Source organism: Salmo salar, chromosome ssa01 (assembly GCF_905237065.1).
Source record: "Salmo salar chromosome ssa01, Ssal_v3.1, whole genome shotgun sequence".
Lineage (NCBI taxonomy): Eukaryota > Metazoa > Chordata > Actinopteri > Salmoniformes > Salmonidae > Salmo > Salmo salar.
The window spans coordinates 2,393,823-2,412,127 of NC_059442.1; the positions used below are offsets into that span (position 1 = coordinate 2,393,823).

At 42.8% G+C, this 18,305-nt stretch overlaps 1 protein-coding gene across 1 annotated transcript in view; it reads right to left on the bottom strand.

Moving 5' to 3' along the window:
- LOC123726692 (basic salivary proline-rich protein 2-like) overlaps positions 1-17,831 on the bottom strand; it is a 35,084-nt gene extending 17,253 nt beyond the window's left edge. The window contains exons 1-2 of the mRNA XM_045694287.1: positions 17,820-17,831; positions 13,854-15,149 (exon numbers count right to left, since the gene is read on the bottom strand). Of these exons, the coding sequence (XP_045550243.1) occupies positions 13,854-15,149; positions 17,820-17,831 (1,308 nt within the window). The remainder of the gene's footprint in view (positions 1-13,853; positions 15,150-17,819) is intronic.
- Between the last annotated feature and the right edge of the window lie 474 nt (positions 17,832-18,305).

Genomic DNA, 18,305 nt, shown 5'->3' on the forward strand with positions numbered 1-18,305 from the left:
GGCTGTGTGCTTAGGGTCGTTGTCCTGTTGGAAGGTGAACCTTCTCCCCAGTCTGAGGTCCTGAGCGCTCTGGAGCAGGTTTTCATCAAGGATCTCCCTGTACTTTGCTCTGTTCATCTTTACCTCGGTCCTGACTAGTCTCCCAGTCCATGCAGATGAAAAACATCCCCATAGCATGATGCTGCCATCACCATAGGGATGGTGCCAGGTTTCCTCCAGACGTGACACTTGGCATTCAGGCCAAAGAGTTCAATCTTGATTTCATCAGACCAGAGAGTCTTGTTTCTCATGGTCTTAGAGTATTTAGGTACCTTTTGGTAAACTCCAAGCAGGCTGTCATGTGCCTTTTACTGAGGAGTGTCTTCCGTTTGGGCATTCTACCATAAGGCCTGATTGGTGAAGTGCTGCAGAGATGGTTATCCTTCTGGAAGGTTCTCCCATCTCCACAAAGGAACTCTAGAGCTCTGTCAGAGTGACCATCGAGTTCTTGGTCACCTCCCTTCTCCCCGGATGGCTCAGTTTAGCCGGACGGCCAGCTCTAGGAAGAGTCTTGGTGGTTCCAAACTTCTTCCATTTAAGAATGATGGAGGCCACTGTGTTCTTGGGGACCTTTAATGATGCAGAAATGTTTTGGTACCCTTCCCCAGATCTGTGCCTCGACACAATCCTGTCTCAGAGCTCTACGGACAAGTCCTTCAACCTCATGGCTTGGTTTTTGCTCTGACATACACTGTCAACTGTGGGACCTTATATAGACAGGTGTGTGCCTTTCCAAATCATGTCCAATCAGTTGAATTTACCACAGGTGGACTCCAATCAAGTTGTAGAAACATCTCAAGGATGATCAATGGAAACAGGATGCACCTGAGCTCAATTTCGAGTCTCATAGCAAAAGCTCTGAATATTTATGTACATACAGTTTTTATTTTGTTATATAAATTTGCAAAAAAATCTAAAAACTTGTTTTCGCTTTGTCATTATGGGATATTGTGTGTAGATTGATGAGGATTTTTTTTAATTGAATCCGTTTTAGAATAAAGCTGTAACAAAACTGTTACGAACGTTGTTGGAAGCATAGAGAATAAAAGGCTCTCTATGGTCATGGCGTGACAAAAACAAAATGTGGAAAAAGTCAAGGGATTTGAATACTTTACGGATGCACTGTAAGTTGGGGCAGTCTGGACATTTGGAAGTTGGTTTAACGTTAAAACCCCCCTAAAGTCGATTTCCATGGCCCCGCTGAAATCGACTTCAGCATAATAAAAAAATCCCCATCAAAATTGGTTAGTTTACGCTTCTGCAGTGAAATGTGACAGAGCTAGTTTGTCAAACCATGAGAAATCCAGAAAATCGGTCTTCTCATAAAATCGTCTGTAGTGTCCAAACAAGCTATTACTATTAACTACAAACTAGTAAGGAAAGATGCGACTTTCACAAACATAACGGTGTTCTCCGTTTTTCCACAAGAGTTTTGGGACTCATCTGCCAACTTCTGAACAGTTTGGGGTTAAACTCTAATAGAATACAATCCCTCTGTACAGGAGAGACTCTCACAAAACATGTACATGTCAGTTGTTTTGCCCCACAGGCCTCACAAGACTCGTCTGAAGTACCAGTTGAACAAACAAATAGATGTATGGAGACTTTTAAGCACCAAAAACAATCTGTAGTAAATCTGTTCTTCGATGCGTTTGTATGGCTAACAGCATCATTTTTTTTTTCTTCATCAAATATATATATTTTTTTAATACTTCAAGGGGTCTTAAAATTCCAAATCAAATATCAAAATGATCCCTGGTATAACCTTGTTAAAACAATTTCATATGGTATTTTTTTCTATTGTTTTGCATTTTCATTCATCTGTGAGTGACGCACCACAGCAGACTGCAGTAAAGACCTGATTGAAGTGTCTCGTCTGTCAGTGCGGTGGATCTGCTTTTGTCTGAGCTCCTCTCTGACTTCTTTCATTTCAGCCTCATGTTGTTTTTTAATCACCGGGTTCCACATTGCATCACTTCCCCTCCCAGAAAGACAGACATGTCACTCAGGTGTCATTACTCCTGCAGCTTGGACTGGAAACTCTCACAATACAGGGAAGGAACAGGCGCATCTCTCCCTCACAATTATTTACTTTATTTAACTATATATTAAAACCATGATTTGTGCAATTTTTCTTTCCTAATGCACATAATGTTTTTTTTTTTTTTGCACCACGTTTCATGTTGGTTGAGCGCCTACTCCTCTAGGAAACTCTAATAACACCACATCCATCAGCACAGGAAATGAACTTATTCGAATCAAGCCAATATACTAAACAAAAACAAAACACGTAAGGAAAATCTGTCAATTAGGCCCTAATCTATGGATTTCACATGACTGGGAATACAGATATTAAATAAAGGATTCATCCGTGAAGAGCGCCAGTGGCCATCAAAGATGAGCATTTGCCCGCTGAAGTCGGTTACGTCGCCGAAATGCAGTCAGACCAAAGCCCTGGTGAGGACAACGAGCACGCAGACGAGCTTCACTGAGACGCTTTCTGAAAGTTTGCACAGAAATTCTTTTTGGTGCAAACCCACAGTTTCATCAGTTGTCCAGGTGGCTGGTCTCAGACGATCCCGCAGGTGAAGAAGCTGCATGTGGAGGCGTTGTTACACGTGGTCTGCGGTTGTGAGGCCGGTTGGACGTATTACAAATTTTGGACTTGTTTATGTGCTGCTTTGCTAGGCCACTCGAGGACCTTAATGTGCTTCTTCTTGAGCCACTCTTGTATTGCCTTGGCCGTGTGTTTTGGGTCATTGTCATGCTGGAATACCCATCCGCGACCCATTTTCAATGCCCTGGTTGAGGGAAGGAGGTTCTCACCCAAGATTTGACGGTACATGGCCCCGACCATCGTCCCTTTATGCGTTGAAGTTGTCCTGTCCCCTTAGCAGAAAAACACCCCCAAAGCATAATGTTTCCACCTCCAGGTTTGACGGTGGGGATGGTGTTCTTGGGGTCATAGGCAGCGTTCCTCCTCCGCCTCCAAACACAGCGAGTTGAGTTGATGCCAAAGAGCTCCATTTTGGTCTCATCTGACCACAACACTTTCACCCAGTTGTCCTCTGAATCATTCAGATGTTCATTGGCAAACTTCAGACGGGCATGTATATGTGCTTTCTTGAGCAGGGGGACCTTGCGGGCGCTGCAGGATTTCAGTCCTTCACGGCGTAGTGTGTTACCAATTGTTTTCTTGGTGACTATGGTCCCATCTGCCTTGAGATCATTAACAAGATCCTCCCGTGTAGTTCTGGGCTGATTCCTCACCGTTCTCATGATCATTGCAACTCCACGAGGTGAGATCTTGCATGGAGCCCCAGGCCGAGGGAGATTGACAGTTCTTTTGTGTTTCTTCCATTTGCAAATAATCGCACCAACTGTTGTCACCTTCTCACCAAGCTGCTTGGCGATGGTCTTGTAGCCCATTCCAGCCTTGTGTAGGTCTACAATCTTGTCCCTGACATCCTTGGAGAGCTCTTTGGTCTTGGCCATGGTGGAGAGTTTGGAATCTGATTGATTGATTGATTGCTTCTGTGGACAGGTGTCTTTTATACAGGTAACAAGCTGAGATTAGGAGCACTCCCTTTAAGAGTGTGCTCCTAATCTCAGCTCATTACCTGTATAAAAGACACCTGGGAGCCAGAAATCTTTCTGATTGAGAGGGGGTCAAATACTTATTTCCCTCATTAAAATGCAAATCAATTTATAACATTTCTAACATGCTTTTTTCTGGATATTTTTGTTGTTATTCTGTCTCTCACTGTTCAAATAAACCTACCATTCAAATTATTGACTGATCCTTTCTTTGTCAGTGGGCAAACGTACAAAATCAGCAGGGGATCAAATACTTTTTCCCCCACTGTAGTTCTAAAAAACTTGAGTGTCTCCCTTGATCCTAGGTCCAGAGTTGTGCAGACTCAGGACATCTGAGCTTTGGAGGAATCCGCAGATTTATAGAGGAGTCGGTAATTTGCTTTCTAATGATTATGATCTTTTCCTCAAAGAAGTTCATGAATTTATCACTGCTGAAGTGAAAGCCATCCTCTCTTGCTGTCACGACTTCCACCGAAGTCGGTCCCTCTCCTTGTTCGGGCGGCGTTTGGCGGTCGACGTCACCGGTCCTCTAGCCATCGCCGATCCACCTTTCATTTTCCATTTGTTTTGTCTTTGTTTTCTACACACCTGGTTTCAATTCCCCAATTACATGTTCATTATTTAACCCTCTGTTTTCCCCATGGTTTTTGTGCGTGATTGTTTCTATGTTCATTCGGTACGTTATGTCTGGTTTTCGACAGGTGCTGTTTTCCCCTGTGCGTAATTACCTACCGTTTATTGTTGGTCGAGTGTATTGTTACCTTGTGCCTTTATTTTGAGTAAAGTATGTTGCTCACTCATTTTGCTCTCCTGCGCCTGACTTCATGCACCACTTCTGACAGCTGCTTTTTAGTTAGCTTTGCGACAGTAACAAAAATACATTTGGGATTGTTCTTATTCTCCTCAATTAAGTTGGAAAAATAGGATGATCGAGCAGCAGTGAGGGCTCTTCGATACTGCACGGTACTGTCTTTCCAAGCTAGTCGGAAGACTTCCAGTTTGGTGTAATGCCATTTCCGTTCCAATATTCTGGAAGCTTGCTTCAGAGCTCGGGTATTTTCTGTATACCAGGGAGCTAGTTTCTTATGACAAATATTTTTTGTTTTTAGGGGTGCGACTGCATCTAGGGTATTGCGCAAGGTTAAATTGAGTTCCTCAGTTAGGTGGTTAACTGATTTTTGTACTCTGACGTCCTTGGGTAGGTGGAGGGAGTCTGGAAGAGTATCTAGAAATCTTTGGGTTGTCCGAGAATTTATAGCACAACTTTTGATGATCCTTGGTTGGGGTCTGAGCAGATTATGTGTTGCGATTGCAAATGTAATAAAATAGTGGTGCGATAGTCCCGGATTATGAGGAAAATCATTAAGATCCACAATATTTATTCCATGGGACAAAACTAGGTCCAGAGTATGACTGTGGCAGTGAGTAGGTTCGGAGACATGTTGGACAAAACCCATTGAATCGATGATGGCTCCGAAATCCTTTTGGAATGGGTCTGTGGACTTTTCCATGTAAGTATAAAAGTCACCAAAAATGTGAATATTATCTGCCATGATTACAAGATCCGATAGGAATTCTGGGAACTCAGTGAGGAACACTGCATATGGCCCAGGAGGCCTGTAAACAGTAGCTATAAAAAGTGATTGAGTAGGCTGCATAGATTTCATGACTAGAAGCTCAAAAGACGAAAACGTCATTTTTTCTTTTGTAAATTGAAATTTGCTATCGTAAATGTTAGCAACACCTCCGCCTTTGCGGGATGTGCAGGGGATATGGTCACTAGTGTAACCAGGAGGTGAGGCCTCATTTAACACAGTAAATTCATCAGGCTTAAGCCATGTTTCAGTCAGGCCAATCACATCAAGATTATGATCAGTGATTAGTTCATTGACTATAACTGCCTTGGAAGTGAGGGATCTAACATTAAGTAGCCCTATTTTGAGATGTGAGGTATCACGATCTCTTTCAATAATGGCAGGAATGGAGGGGGTCTTTATTCTAGTGAGATTGCTAAAGCGAACACCGCCATGTTTAGTTTTGCCCAACCTAGGTCGAGGCACAGACACGGTCTCAATGGGGATCGCTGAGCTGACTACACTGACTGTGCTAGTGGCAGACTCCACTAAGCTGGCAGGGTAGTTAACAGCCTGCTGCCTGGCCTGCACCCTATCTCATTGTGGAGCTAGGGGAGTTAGAGCCCTGTCTATGTTCGTAGATAAGATGAGAGGACCCCTCCAGCTAGGATGGAGTCCGTCACTCCTCAACAGGCCAGGCTTGGTCCTGTTTGTGGGTGAGTCCCAGAAAGAGGGACAATTATCTACAAATTCTATCTTTTGGGAGGGGCAGAAAACAGTTTTCACCAGCGATTGAGTTGTGAGACTCTGCTGTAGAGCTCATCACTTCCCCTAACTGGGAGGGGGCCAGAGACAATTACTCGATGCCGACACATCTTTCTAGCTGATTTTACACACTGAAGCTATGTTGCGCTTGGTGACCTCTGACTGTTTCATCCTAACATCGTTGGTGCCGACGTGGATAACAATATCTCTATACTCTCTACACTTGCCAGTTTTAGCTTTAGCCAGCACCGTCTTTAGATTAGCCTTAACGTCGGTAGCCCTGCCACCTGTGTGTGTGTCAGAGCTGTGTGTAAGTTGACTATGCAAACAATTTGGGATTTTCAACACATTAATGTTTCTTATAAAAAGAAGAAGTGATGCAGTCAGTCTCTCCTCAACTCTGAGCCAAGAGAGACTGGCAGCATAGTATTTATATCAGCCCTCTGATTACAATTAAGAGCAAAACTTGCCACTCTGTTCTGTGACAGCTGCAGCACTGGACCACACGACTGGACAATAATCAATATTAGACAAAAGTAGAGCCTGCAGAACTTGCTTTTTGTAGTGTGGTGTCAAAAAAGCAGAGCATCTCTTTATTACAGCTAGACCTCTCCCTGTCGTTGCAACCATTGAATCTATATGTTATGACCATGACAGTTTACAATCTAAGGTAACGCCAAGTAATTTAGTCTCCTCAAATTGTTCAACAGCCACACCATTCATTACCAGATTCAGCTGAGGTCTAGAACTTAAGGAATGATTTGTACCAAATACAATGCTCTTAGATTTAGAGATGTTCAGGACTAGTTTATTACTGGCCAACCATTCCAAAACAGACCGCAACTCTTTGTTAAGGGTTTCAGTGACTTCATTAGCTGTGGTTGCTGATGCGTATATGGTTGAATCATCAGCATACATATACACACATGCTTTGTTTAATGCCAGTGGCAGGTCATTGGTAAAAAATAGAAAAGAGTAGAGGGTCTAGAGAGCTGCCCTGCGGTACACCTCACTTTACATGTTTGACATTAGAGACGTTTCCATTAAAGAAAACCCTTTGAGTTCTATTAGATAGATAGCTCTAAATCCATTATATAGCTGAGGTTGAAAACTCATAGCACGTAAGTTTTTTCAACAACAGGTTATGGTCAATAATATCAAAGGCTGCACTGAAATCTAACAGTACAGCTCCCACAATCTTATCAATTTATTTCAACCAATCATCAGTCATTTATGTCAGTGCAGTACATGTTGAGTGTCCTTCTCTATAAGAATGCTGAAAGTCTGTTGTTAATTTGTTTACAGAGAAATAGCATTGTATTTGGTTAAACACATTTTTTTCAACAGTTTGCTAAGAGCTGGCAGCAAGCTAATAGGTCTGCTGTTAGAACCAGTAAAGGCCGCTGTATGTATGTAGCCTCGCTACTTTTATAGCCTCGCTACTGTATATATCCTCTCTACTGCATATAGCCTGTCTTTTTACTGTTGTTTTAATTCTTTACCTACCTATTGTTCACCTAATACCTTTTTTTCACTATTGGTTAGAGCCTGTAAGTAAACATTTCACTGTAAGGTCTACACCTGTTGTATTCAGGGCACGTGACAAATAAACGTTGATTTGATTTGATTTGAAGAAACTTTATTATGAAGCCAAGATCAATAAAGAATGATGGAAAAAAACTTTAGAGTACTTTAAATTAAATTATGGGCAGGAAGACAAATTCAACTCCACCTTTCACTGAATCAGATGGCTTATTCATCACAAAACCACTTGATGTTGCCAATTATTTAATGATTATTTCATTGGCAAAGTGGCCAAACTTAGGCTGGAAATGCCCACAATAAACAGTGAGCAATTACATTTATGCATAAAAAAAACAAATAATGGAAGAAAAGCACTGCAAGTTTGAATTTTGTAAAGTTAGTGTGGGAAAGATTATTGTTAACGATCAATAATGACAAACCTCCTGGCATTGACAACTTAGATGGAAAGCTACTGAGGATGGTGGCTGACTCTATAGCCACTCCTATCTGTCATATCTTTAATCTGAGCCTAGAGGGAAGTCTTTGTCCTCAGGCCTGGAGGGAAGCCAAAGTCATTCCGCTACCCAAGAGTGGTAAAGCGGCCTTTACTGGTTCTAACAGCAGACCTATAATCTTGCTGCCAGCTCCTAGCAAACTGTTGGAAAATATTGCTATTTCTTTGTAAACATATTAACAACAGACTTTCAGACTTTCAGCATGTTTATAGAGAAGGGCACTCAACATGTACTGCACTGACACAAATGACTGATGATTGGTTGAAATAAATTGATAAATAGAAGATTGTGGGAGCTTTACTGTTAGATTTCAGTGCTGCCTTTGTTATTATTGACCATAACCTGTTGTTAAAAAAACTTAACCTGTTAGGGCTAGGGGGCAGCATTGACACGGCTGGATAAAAAACATACCCGATTTAATCTGGTTACCACTCCTACTCAGTAACTAGAATATGCATATACTTATTACATATGGATAGAAAACACCCTAAAGTTTCTAAAACTGTTTGAATGGTGTCTGTGAGTATAACAGAACTCAAATGGCAGGTCAAAACCTGAGAGATTCCTTTACAGGAAGTGGCCTGTCTGACCATTTCTGGAACTTCTTTGCCATCTCTATCATTTACTAAGGATCTCTGCTCTAACGTGACACTTCCCACGTCTTCCATAGGCTCTCAGAGCCCGGGAAAAAACAGAATGTCGTCATTCCAGCCCCAGGCTGAAACACATTATCGCCTTTCTCAAGTGGCCCATCAAGAGACACTAGCTTATGCGCGTGACCCCGACCGCCCCCGCCTTTGGGATTTTTTTCCTCTGTTTGCCGAAAAGGAGATTCCCTGTCGGAATATTATCGCTTTCTACGAGAAAAATGACGTAAAAATTTATTTTAAACAGCGGTTGACATGCTTCGACGTACGGCAATGGAATACTTTGAATTTTATTGTCAGGAATTGCGCCAAGCGCGTGACACTTCTTTACTATTTCGGATAGTGTCTGGAACGCATACGAACAAAACGTCGCTATTCGGATATAACGATGGATTATTTTGGACCAAACCAACATTTGTTATTGAAGTAGCTGTCCTGGGTGTGCATTCTGACGAAGACAACAAAAGGTAATGACATTTTTATAATAGTAAATATGATTATGGTGAGTGCTAAACTTGCCGGGTGTCTAAATAGCGAGCCCGTGATGCCTGGGCTATGTACTTAGAATATTGCAAAATGTGCTTTCACCAAAAAGCTATTTTAAAATCGGACATATCGAGTGCATAGAGGAGGTCTGTATCTATAATTCTTAAAATAATTGTTATGCTTTTTGTGAACGTTTATCGTGAGTAATTTAGTAAAATGTTAGCGAATTCCCCGGAAGTTTGCGGGGGTATGCTAGTTCTGAACGTCACATGCTAATGTAAAAAGCTGGTTTTTGATATAAATATGAACTTGATTGAACAAAACATGCATGTATTGTATAACATAATGTCCTAGGGTTGTCATCTGATGAAGATCATCAAAGGTGAGTGCTGCATTTAGCTGTCTTCTGGGTTTTGGTGACATTATATGCTGGCTTGAAAAATGGGTGTCTGATTATTTCTGGCTTGGTACTCTGCTGACATAATCTAATGTTTTGCTTTCGTTGTAAAGCCTTTTTGAAATCGGACAGTGTGGTTAGATTAACGAGAGTCTTATCTTTAAATGGCTGTAAAATAGTCATATGTTTGAGAAATTGAAGTAATAGGATTTTTAAGATTTTGAAAATCGCGCCACAGGCTGCAAGTGGCTGTTACGTAGGTGGGACGAATTCGTCCCGCCGGTCCCATAGAGGTTAAGTGCAATGGGTTTTCAACCTCTGCCATATAATGGATTCAGAGCTCTGTATCTAATAGAACTCAAAGGATTTTCTTTAATGGATGCGTCTCTAATGTCAAACATGTAAAGTGTGGTGTACCGCAGGGCAGCTCTCTAGGCCCTCTACTCTTTTCTATTTTTACCAATGACCTGACACTGGCATTAAACAAAGCATGTGTGTCCATGTATGCTGATGATTCAATCATGATCTTGAGATGTTGCTTCAATATATCCACATCATTTTCCTACCTCATGATGCTATCTATTTTGTGAAGTGCACCACTCCCTCCTGCAGCAAAGCACCCCCACAACATGATGCTGCCACCCCCGTGCTTCACAGTTAGGATGGTGTTTTTTGGCTTGCAAGCCTCCCCCTTTTTCCTCCAAACATAACAATGGTCATTATGGCCAAACAGTTTTATCAGACCAGAGGACATCTCTCCAAAAAGTACCATCTTTGTCCCCATGTGCAGTTGCAAACCGTAGTCTGGCTTTTTTATGGCGGTTTTGGAGCAGTGGCTTCTTCCTTGCTGAGCGGCCTTTCAGGTTATGCTGATATAGGACTCGTTTTACTGTGGATATAGATACTTTTGTACCTGTTTCCTCCAGCATCTTCACAAGGTCCTTTGCTGTTGTTCTGGGATTGATTTGCACTTCTCGCACCAAAGTGCATTCATCTCCTGAGCGTTATGACGGCTGCGTGGTCCCATGGTGTTTATACTTGCGTACTATTGTTTGTACAGATGAACGGGGTACCTTCAGGCATTTGGAAATTGCTCCCAAGGATGAACCAGAATTGTGGAGGTCCACAATTTCTTTCTGAGGTCTTGGCTGATTTCTTTTGATTTTCCCATGATGTCAAGCAAAGAGGCACTGAGTTTGAAGGTAGGTCTTAAAATACATCCACAGGTACACCTCCAGTTGACTCGAATAATGTCAATTAGCCTATCAGAAGCTTCTAAAGCCATAACATAATTTTCTGGAATTTTCCAAGCTATTTAAAGGCACAGTCAATTTAGTGTATGTAAACTTCTGACCCACTGGAATTGTGATCTTGTGAAATAATCTGTCTGTAAACAATTGTTGGAAAAATTACTTGTGTCATGCACAAAGTAGATGTCCTAACCAACTATCCAAAACTATAGTTTGTTAACAAGAAATTTGTGGAGTGGTTGAAAAACGAGTTTTAATGACTCCAACCTAATGTATGTAAACTTCCGACTTCAACTGTACCTAATATAATCTACCTATTAGAATCTTCCTTTTAGAATATACATATTAAAATATTAATATTAGAATCTACCTACTAGAATCTAGCTATTAGAACCTACCTATTAGAATCTACCTATTAGAATCTTCCTTTTAGAATATACATATTAAAATATTAATATTAGAATCTACCTATTAGAATCTAGCTATTAGAACCTACCTATTAGAACCTACCTATTAGAATCTTCCTTTTAGAGTATACCTATTAGAATTTTGCTATTATATCCTACCAATTAGAATCTACCTATCAGAATTTACTTATGATCTTATACCTATTAGAATCTAGCTGTTAGAATATTCCTATTAGAATCTAGCTATTTGAATCTATCTATTAGAATCTTCCTGTTATAATCTACCTATTAGACTTGTCATATTAGAATCTAGCTATTAGAATCCACATGTTAGAATCTAGGTAATAGAATATACCTACTAGAATCAAAGAATTAGAATCTAGCTATTAGAGTGTACTTATTATAATCTATATATTGGACTTGTCCTATTAAAATCTAGCTTTTAGAATCTACCTATTATTATCTTCCGTTTAGAACATACCTATTATAATGTTGCTATTATAACCTACCAATTAGAATCTACTTATTAGAATTGACTTATGTGTATCTATCTATTAGACTCTAGCTATTAGAACGTTCCTATTAGATTCTAGCTATTAAAATCTAGCTGTTAGAATCTATTCTGTTCCATTAGAAAATCTGCAAAGCCTTTCTTATCTGAAACCTTTTCCAGAAGAGGTTTTTGATGTAATATATTACTGCATTACACAACCAAAAACAAGCTTTTGATGTAAGAGACCAACAACAACAAAAAAATATGAAAATGTAAATGTTTATTAGGAAGTGTTAATTAAACTGACAAGAGGTTTGGCTGTCGTCGGGATGGGAACTGCCACACGCACCTCACCAGGCAGTACATGGTATTATTGTTGTGTTAATGACACTCCACACCTCCATAAAACACCCGGCTGTCAAAGACTCTGACCGCAGCGCAGCATGAATCAGAACAGTCATTAAGGATGTTATTTCATGATGCTGTGAAAGGAGATAAGCTATCTGTGGAATCTGCAGTCTATTAGAGTCCAACTAGTGTCCTGTCTGTTTTCTATGAGAGTCCTGTTTGTTTTCTATTAGTGTCCTGTCTGTTTTCTATTAGTGTCCTGTCTGTTTTCTATTAGTGTCCTGTCTGTTTTCTATTAGAGTCCTGTTTGTTTTCTATGAGAGTCCTGTCTGTTTTCTATTAGATTCATGTCTGTTTTCTAACAGTCATGTATGTTGTCTATTAGAGTCATGTCTGTTATCTTACAGAGACCGGTCTGTTTTCTATTAGAGCCTTGTTTGGTTTATGTTAATCCTGACTGTTCTCTGGCTGTTTGCCATCCTCTGCTATCTGTTCTTTAGATAGTGAGAGATTGTCGGCCACCTGGCAGGCTGAGGGAATGAGGGAGGGAGCGGTGTGGGTGTTCTGTCTGTCTGTCTGTCTGTCTGTCTGTCTGTCTGTCTGTCTGTCTGTCTGTCTGTCTGTCTGTCTGTCTGTCTGTCTGTCGCGCAGTGTAATATGGTGCATTGTAGTGCAGCGTGGTGCATTACATTTATACATCCCAAATGGCAACCTATTTAAGTGCACTACTTTTGACCAGGGTCCATAGGGAACAAAATGAATATCCCACATAGGGCTCTGGTCAAAAGTAGTGCACAATGTAGGGAATAGGGTGTCTTTTGGGACGCAGGGCATTGTATTGTGTAACCAAAAGCTGTGGTCGGATTCTTTTTCCACTTGAGCTGTCAACCAGCAGAACATAGGAGGCAGAGAAAGATCATGAATTCACTTCATTTAATCAGAATGACGGGTTTTTCACAATAAATTAGACAACTTATTATTAGATGACTGCGGTAATACAAGGCAGACGGTCTGAATATATCGCTGTGTCAGCTGGCACAGTAATACTATGTGTGCTGATGGGATGAAAACATTCATATTAACAAAGTGTTTTCACACTCCCTGTCTTCTTCAGTTAGTGGAAGCTAGAACACCTTTCATGTAAAAAAAAATTTAAATTAAAAATATGACATTATATTATTTTGTACAACAAAGTCCCAAAACGCACGCTCGCACGCACACACACACACACACACACACACACACACACACACACAGACACACACACACACACACACACACACAGAGATAGGGTTATAACTATGTGTGTGTGTGTGTGTGTGTGTGTGTGTGTGTGTGTGTGTGTGTGTGTGTGTGTGTGTGTGTGTGTGTGTGTGTGTGTGTGTGTGTGTGTGCCTGTGTGTGTGTGTGTGTGTGTGTGTGCCTGTGTGTGTGTGTGTGTGTGTGTGTGTGTGTGTGTGTGTGTGTGTGTGTGTGTGTGACAGGGTGGTAATTTAAAGCTGCATTAGGACCTTTTATACTGATGCCATATTGTCAACACGGCCTGTAAACCTTCCTCCTCCACTCCTCTTTCACTCTGTTCATTCTTCACTCCGTTCCTTTTTATTTGTTCTAATCCCAGGGCTGGCTGGGTCTTGCCTGGTTTCAAAGGGTAATAGACACCTCACCTGTAATTTACTGGGTTCACCTGCCTTTGATGTCTGAGAGAGAGAGAGGCTGCTGGGGTTTGGATGTGGGGGGAAAAAAAGGAATGGAAATGATGTCTGAGAGAGAGAGAGAGAGAGAGAGAGAGAGAGGCTGCTGGAGGCTGCTGGGGTTTGGATGGGGAGGCTGCTGGGGTTTGGATGGAGAGGCTGCTGGAGGCTGCTGGGGTTTGGATGGGGAGGCTGCTGGGGTTTGGATGGAGAGGCTGCTGGAGGCTGCTGGGGTTTGGATGGGGAGGCTGCTGGGGTTTGGATGGAGAGGCTGCTGGGGTTTGGATGGAGAGGCTGCTGGAGGCTGCTGGGGTTTGGATGGGGAGGCTGCTGGGGTTTGGATGGGGAGGCTGCTGGGGTTTGGATGGGGAGGCTGCTGGGGTTTGGATGGGGAGGCTGCTGGGGTTTGGATGGAGAGGCTGCTGGAGGCTGCTGGGGTTTGGATGGGGAGGCTGCTGGGATTTGGATGGGGAGGCTGCTGGGGTTTGGATGGGGAGGCTGCTGGGGTTTGGATGGAGAGGCTGCTGGAGGCTGCTGGGGTTTGGATGGGGAGGCTGCTGGGATTTGGATGGGGAGGCTGCTGGGGTTTGGATGGGGAGGCTGCTGGGGTTTGGATGGAGAGGCTGCTGGAGGCTGCTGGGGTTTGGATGGAGAGGCTGCTGGGGTTTGGATGGGGAGGCTGCTGGGGTTTGGATGGGGAGGCTGCTGGGATTTGGATGGAGAGGCTGCTGGAGGCTGCTGGGGTTTGGATGGGGAGGCTGCTGGGATTTGGATGGGGAGGCTGCTGGGGTTTGGATGGGGAGGCTGCTGGGGTTTGGATGGAGAGGCTGCTGGGGTTTGGATGGAGAGGCTGCTGGAGGCTGCTGGGGTTTGGATGGGGAGGCTGCTGGGGTTTGGATGGAGAGGCTGCTGGAGGCTGCTGGGGTTTGGATGGGGAGGCTGCTGGGGTTTGGATGGGGAGGCTGCTGGGTTTTGGATGGAGAGGCTGCTGGAGGCTGCTGGGGTTTGGATGGGGAGGCTGCTGGGGTTTGGATGGGGAGGCTGCTGGGGTTTGGATGGAGAGGCTGCTGGGGTTTGGATGGAGAGGCTGCTGGAGGCTGCTGGGGTTTGGATGGGGAGGCTGCTGGGGTTTGGATGGAGAGGCTGCTGGAGGCTGCTGGGGTTTGGATGGGGAGGCTGCTGGGGTTTGGATGGGGAGGCTGCTGGGGTTTGGATGGAGAGGCTGCTGGAGGCTGCTGGGGTTTGGATGGGGAGGCTGCTGGGGTTTGGATGGGGAGGCTGCTGGGGTTTGGATGGAGAGGCTGCTGGAGGCTGCTGGGGTTTGGATGGGGAGGCTGCTGGGGTTTGGATGGGGAGGCTGCTGGAGGCTGCTGGTGTTTGGATGGGGAGGCTGCTGGGGTTTGGATGGGGAGGCTGCTGGGATTTGTTAAAACCACAGTCAAATGTTATTGCTATGCAGGAATCCCTTGCTGATTTAAAACTTTTTGCATAATAATGTCAAAACTAAAATACATGCTGTTTTTAAACTCTCATTAGAAGGTTTCAGATGAACTACATGTTCAGTCATTAGATGGTTCTCTAATCGAACGTGTTCCCGCATATAAATACTGAGGCATTTCGATTGATATTGATTTGATTTGAATGTTTAAAAAACATATAGATGAGCTGGTTATTAAGAAACTACAATTTAAAGTTGTATTTTTTTCTACAGAAACAGATGGTACCTTTCTCTAAGCAGTAGGAAGCAGATTATTTCAGTCAACCTTTTTATCTGTTCTTGATTAAGGTGATATTATGTATCCAAGTGCTTGTAGTCTTAAACCTTTGAGGGTTTTAGGTGACAGTTTTGATACTTGTCACTGTATCAGAAGGTTGGCTAGACTTCTCTAAAGACCTGTCGATCCCTACATTACTCCCTACTTCATAAACGTCTGTCTTATCTACCTTTGATGTTCTGGTGCCGTTCAGACAACTATTAAATACTTAGACTCTATCTGCATTGAGGTTGCTGCTCTGCAGCTCTGTCACACGCTGGGTCTGTACATAGCCAATGGTAGGCTTCGAGGGGACTCCTATGGTAGGTACACCCAGTGGCGGTTCTAGCTCGTATGGCTCCCTGGGCGAACCCCCCCTCCAGCGCTCCCCTTCTCCCCATCTCATACTACTGCCTGGAAGACCTTCCCTCAATCACAAACTAGAATCAGGGCGCCCTCTCCGACAAGGTTAACTGACCCAAAGTCCCACATGGTGACATGATATCATTGACGTGATGTGCAAATGAGCGATAGAAAACCGATCACGCAAATGTCACCATTCACAAAAAAATTGTGCAGGCACCCCGTGCCGACCCCGGCAAGATGTCGCCCTGGGCGGCTGCCCATGTCGCCTATACCTAAATCCGCCACTGGGTACACCTATAGCTCATCTCTTGGCAGTAGTACTGTAGACTACTTTATCACTGACCTCAAACCCAGAGTCTCTCAGACCGTTCACAGTCAGCCCACTGACTCCCCTATCAGATCACAGCAAAATCACAGTCTACTTGAACAGAGCAATACTCAATCATGAGGCATCAAACCTAAAGGAACTGAATCATATTAAGGAATGCTATAGATGGAAGGAAAGTAGTGTGGAAAACTACCAAAAAACAATTAGGCAACAACAATTTCAATTCCTTCGAGATTTCAATCCCTGTCACAACTGCTCCTCCTTCCTCTGGCACTCAAGGGGGCCAGACTCCCCAACATTACACACACCTGCCTTTCCCCGTCACACGCATTAGCACTCATTGGACTCACATGGACTCAATTACTTGTGTAATTTTCTTCCCTATATCTGTCTGCTTCCTAGCTCTGTTCCCTGCTTCACAAGTGTTTGTCATATGTCCGTGTGCTAACACTGTTCCTGTCGTGTTCAATGTCCATTCCTGAATAAATGTTTGACTCCATATACCTGCTGCTCCTGTCCAGCGTCAGTCCTTTTTATTTTAATTTTTTTACTAGTTAAGAACAAATTCTTATTTTCAATTAAGGCCTAGGAACAGTGGGTTAACTGCCTTGTTCAGGGGTAGAACGACAGATTTGTACCTTGTCAGCTTGGGGATTCGAACTTGCAACCTTTCAGTTACTAGTCCAACGCTCATAACCACTAGGCTACCCTGCCACCCCTTACAAAATGTCCCACTGTAATAGTGAAGGTGTAAACCTGGCAGTAGAAAACCTAAACAGTATATTTGACCTCTAAGCTTCCCTATCAAATATAAAAATGTCAAACATAAAACCAAAGACAAATAACAACAATGACAAATGGTTTGATGAAGAACGCAAAAACCTAAGAAAGAAATTGAGAAACCTGTCCAACCAAAAACATAGAAACCCAGAAGACCTGAGCCTACTCCTTCACTATGGTGAATCATTAAAACAAAACAGAAATACACTACGGAAAAAGATGGAACAGCACGTCAGAAACCAGCTCAATGTAATTGAAGAATCCATAGACTCTAACCACTTCTGGGAAAATTGGAAAACACTGAAGAGACAACAACACAACAAGTTATCTATCCAAAACAGACATGATGGGTAAACCACTTCTCCAATCTTTTTGGCCCTACAACAAAGAACAAACAGAAAACACATATATACATGATAAAATGCAAATATTAGAATCAACTATTGAAGACTACCGGAACCCACTGGATTCTCCAATTACATTGAATGAACTACAGGACAAAATACAAACCCTCCAACCCAAAAAGGCCTGTGGTGTTGATGGTATCTTCAATGAAATTATAAAATATACAGACCACAAATTCCAATTGGCTATAATTAAACTCTTTATCATCATCCTTAGATCTGGCATCTTCCACAATATTTGGAACCAAGGACTGATCACCCCAATCCACAAAAGTGGAGATGAATTTGACCCCAATAACTACCGTGGGATATGCGTCAACAGCAACCTTGGGAGAATCCTCTGCATTGTCATTAACAGCAGACTCGTACATTTCCTTAGTTAAAACAATATACTGAGCAAATGTCAAATTGGCTTTTTACCAAATTACCACACGACAGACCACGTACTCACCCTGCACACCATAATTGACAAACAAAAAAACAAAACAAAGGAAAAGTCTTCTCATGCTTTGTTGATTTCAAAATTGATGGAAAGGGATGCTGGGGGAAAAACATACAACATTATAAAATCCATGTACACAAACAACAAGTGTGTGGTTAAAATAGGTAAAAAAACATACCCATTTCTTTCCACAGGGGCCGTGGGGTGAGACAGGGATGCAGCTTGAGCCCCACCCTCTACAACATATATATCAACGAATTAGCGAGGACACTAGAACAGTCTGCAGCACCCGGCCTCACCCTACTAGAATCTGAAGTCAAATGTCTACTGTTTGCTGATGATCTGGTGCTTCTGTCCCCAACCAAGGAGGGCCTACAGCAGCACCTAGATCTTCTGTACAGATTCTGCCAGACCTGGGCCCTGACAGTAAATCTCAGTAAGACAAAAATAATGGTGTTCCAATAAAGGTCCAGTTGCCAGGACCACAAATACAAA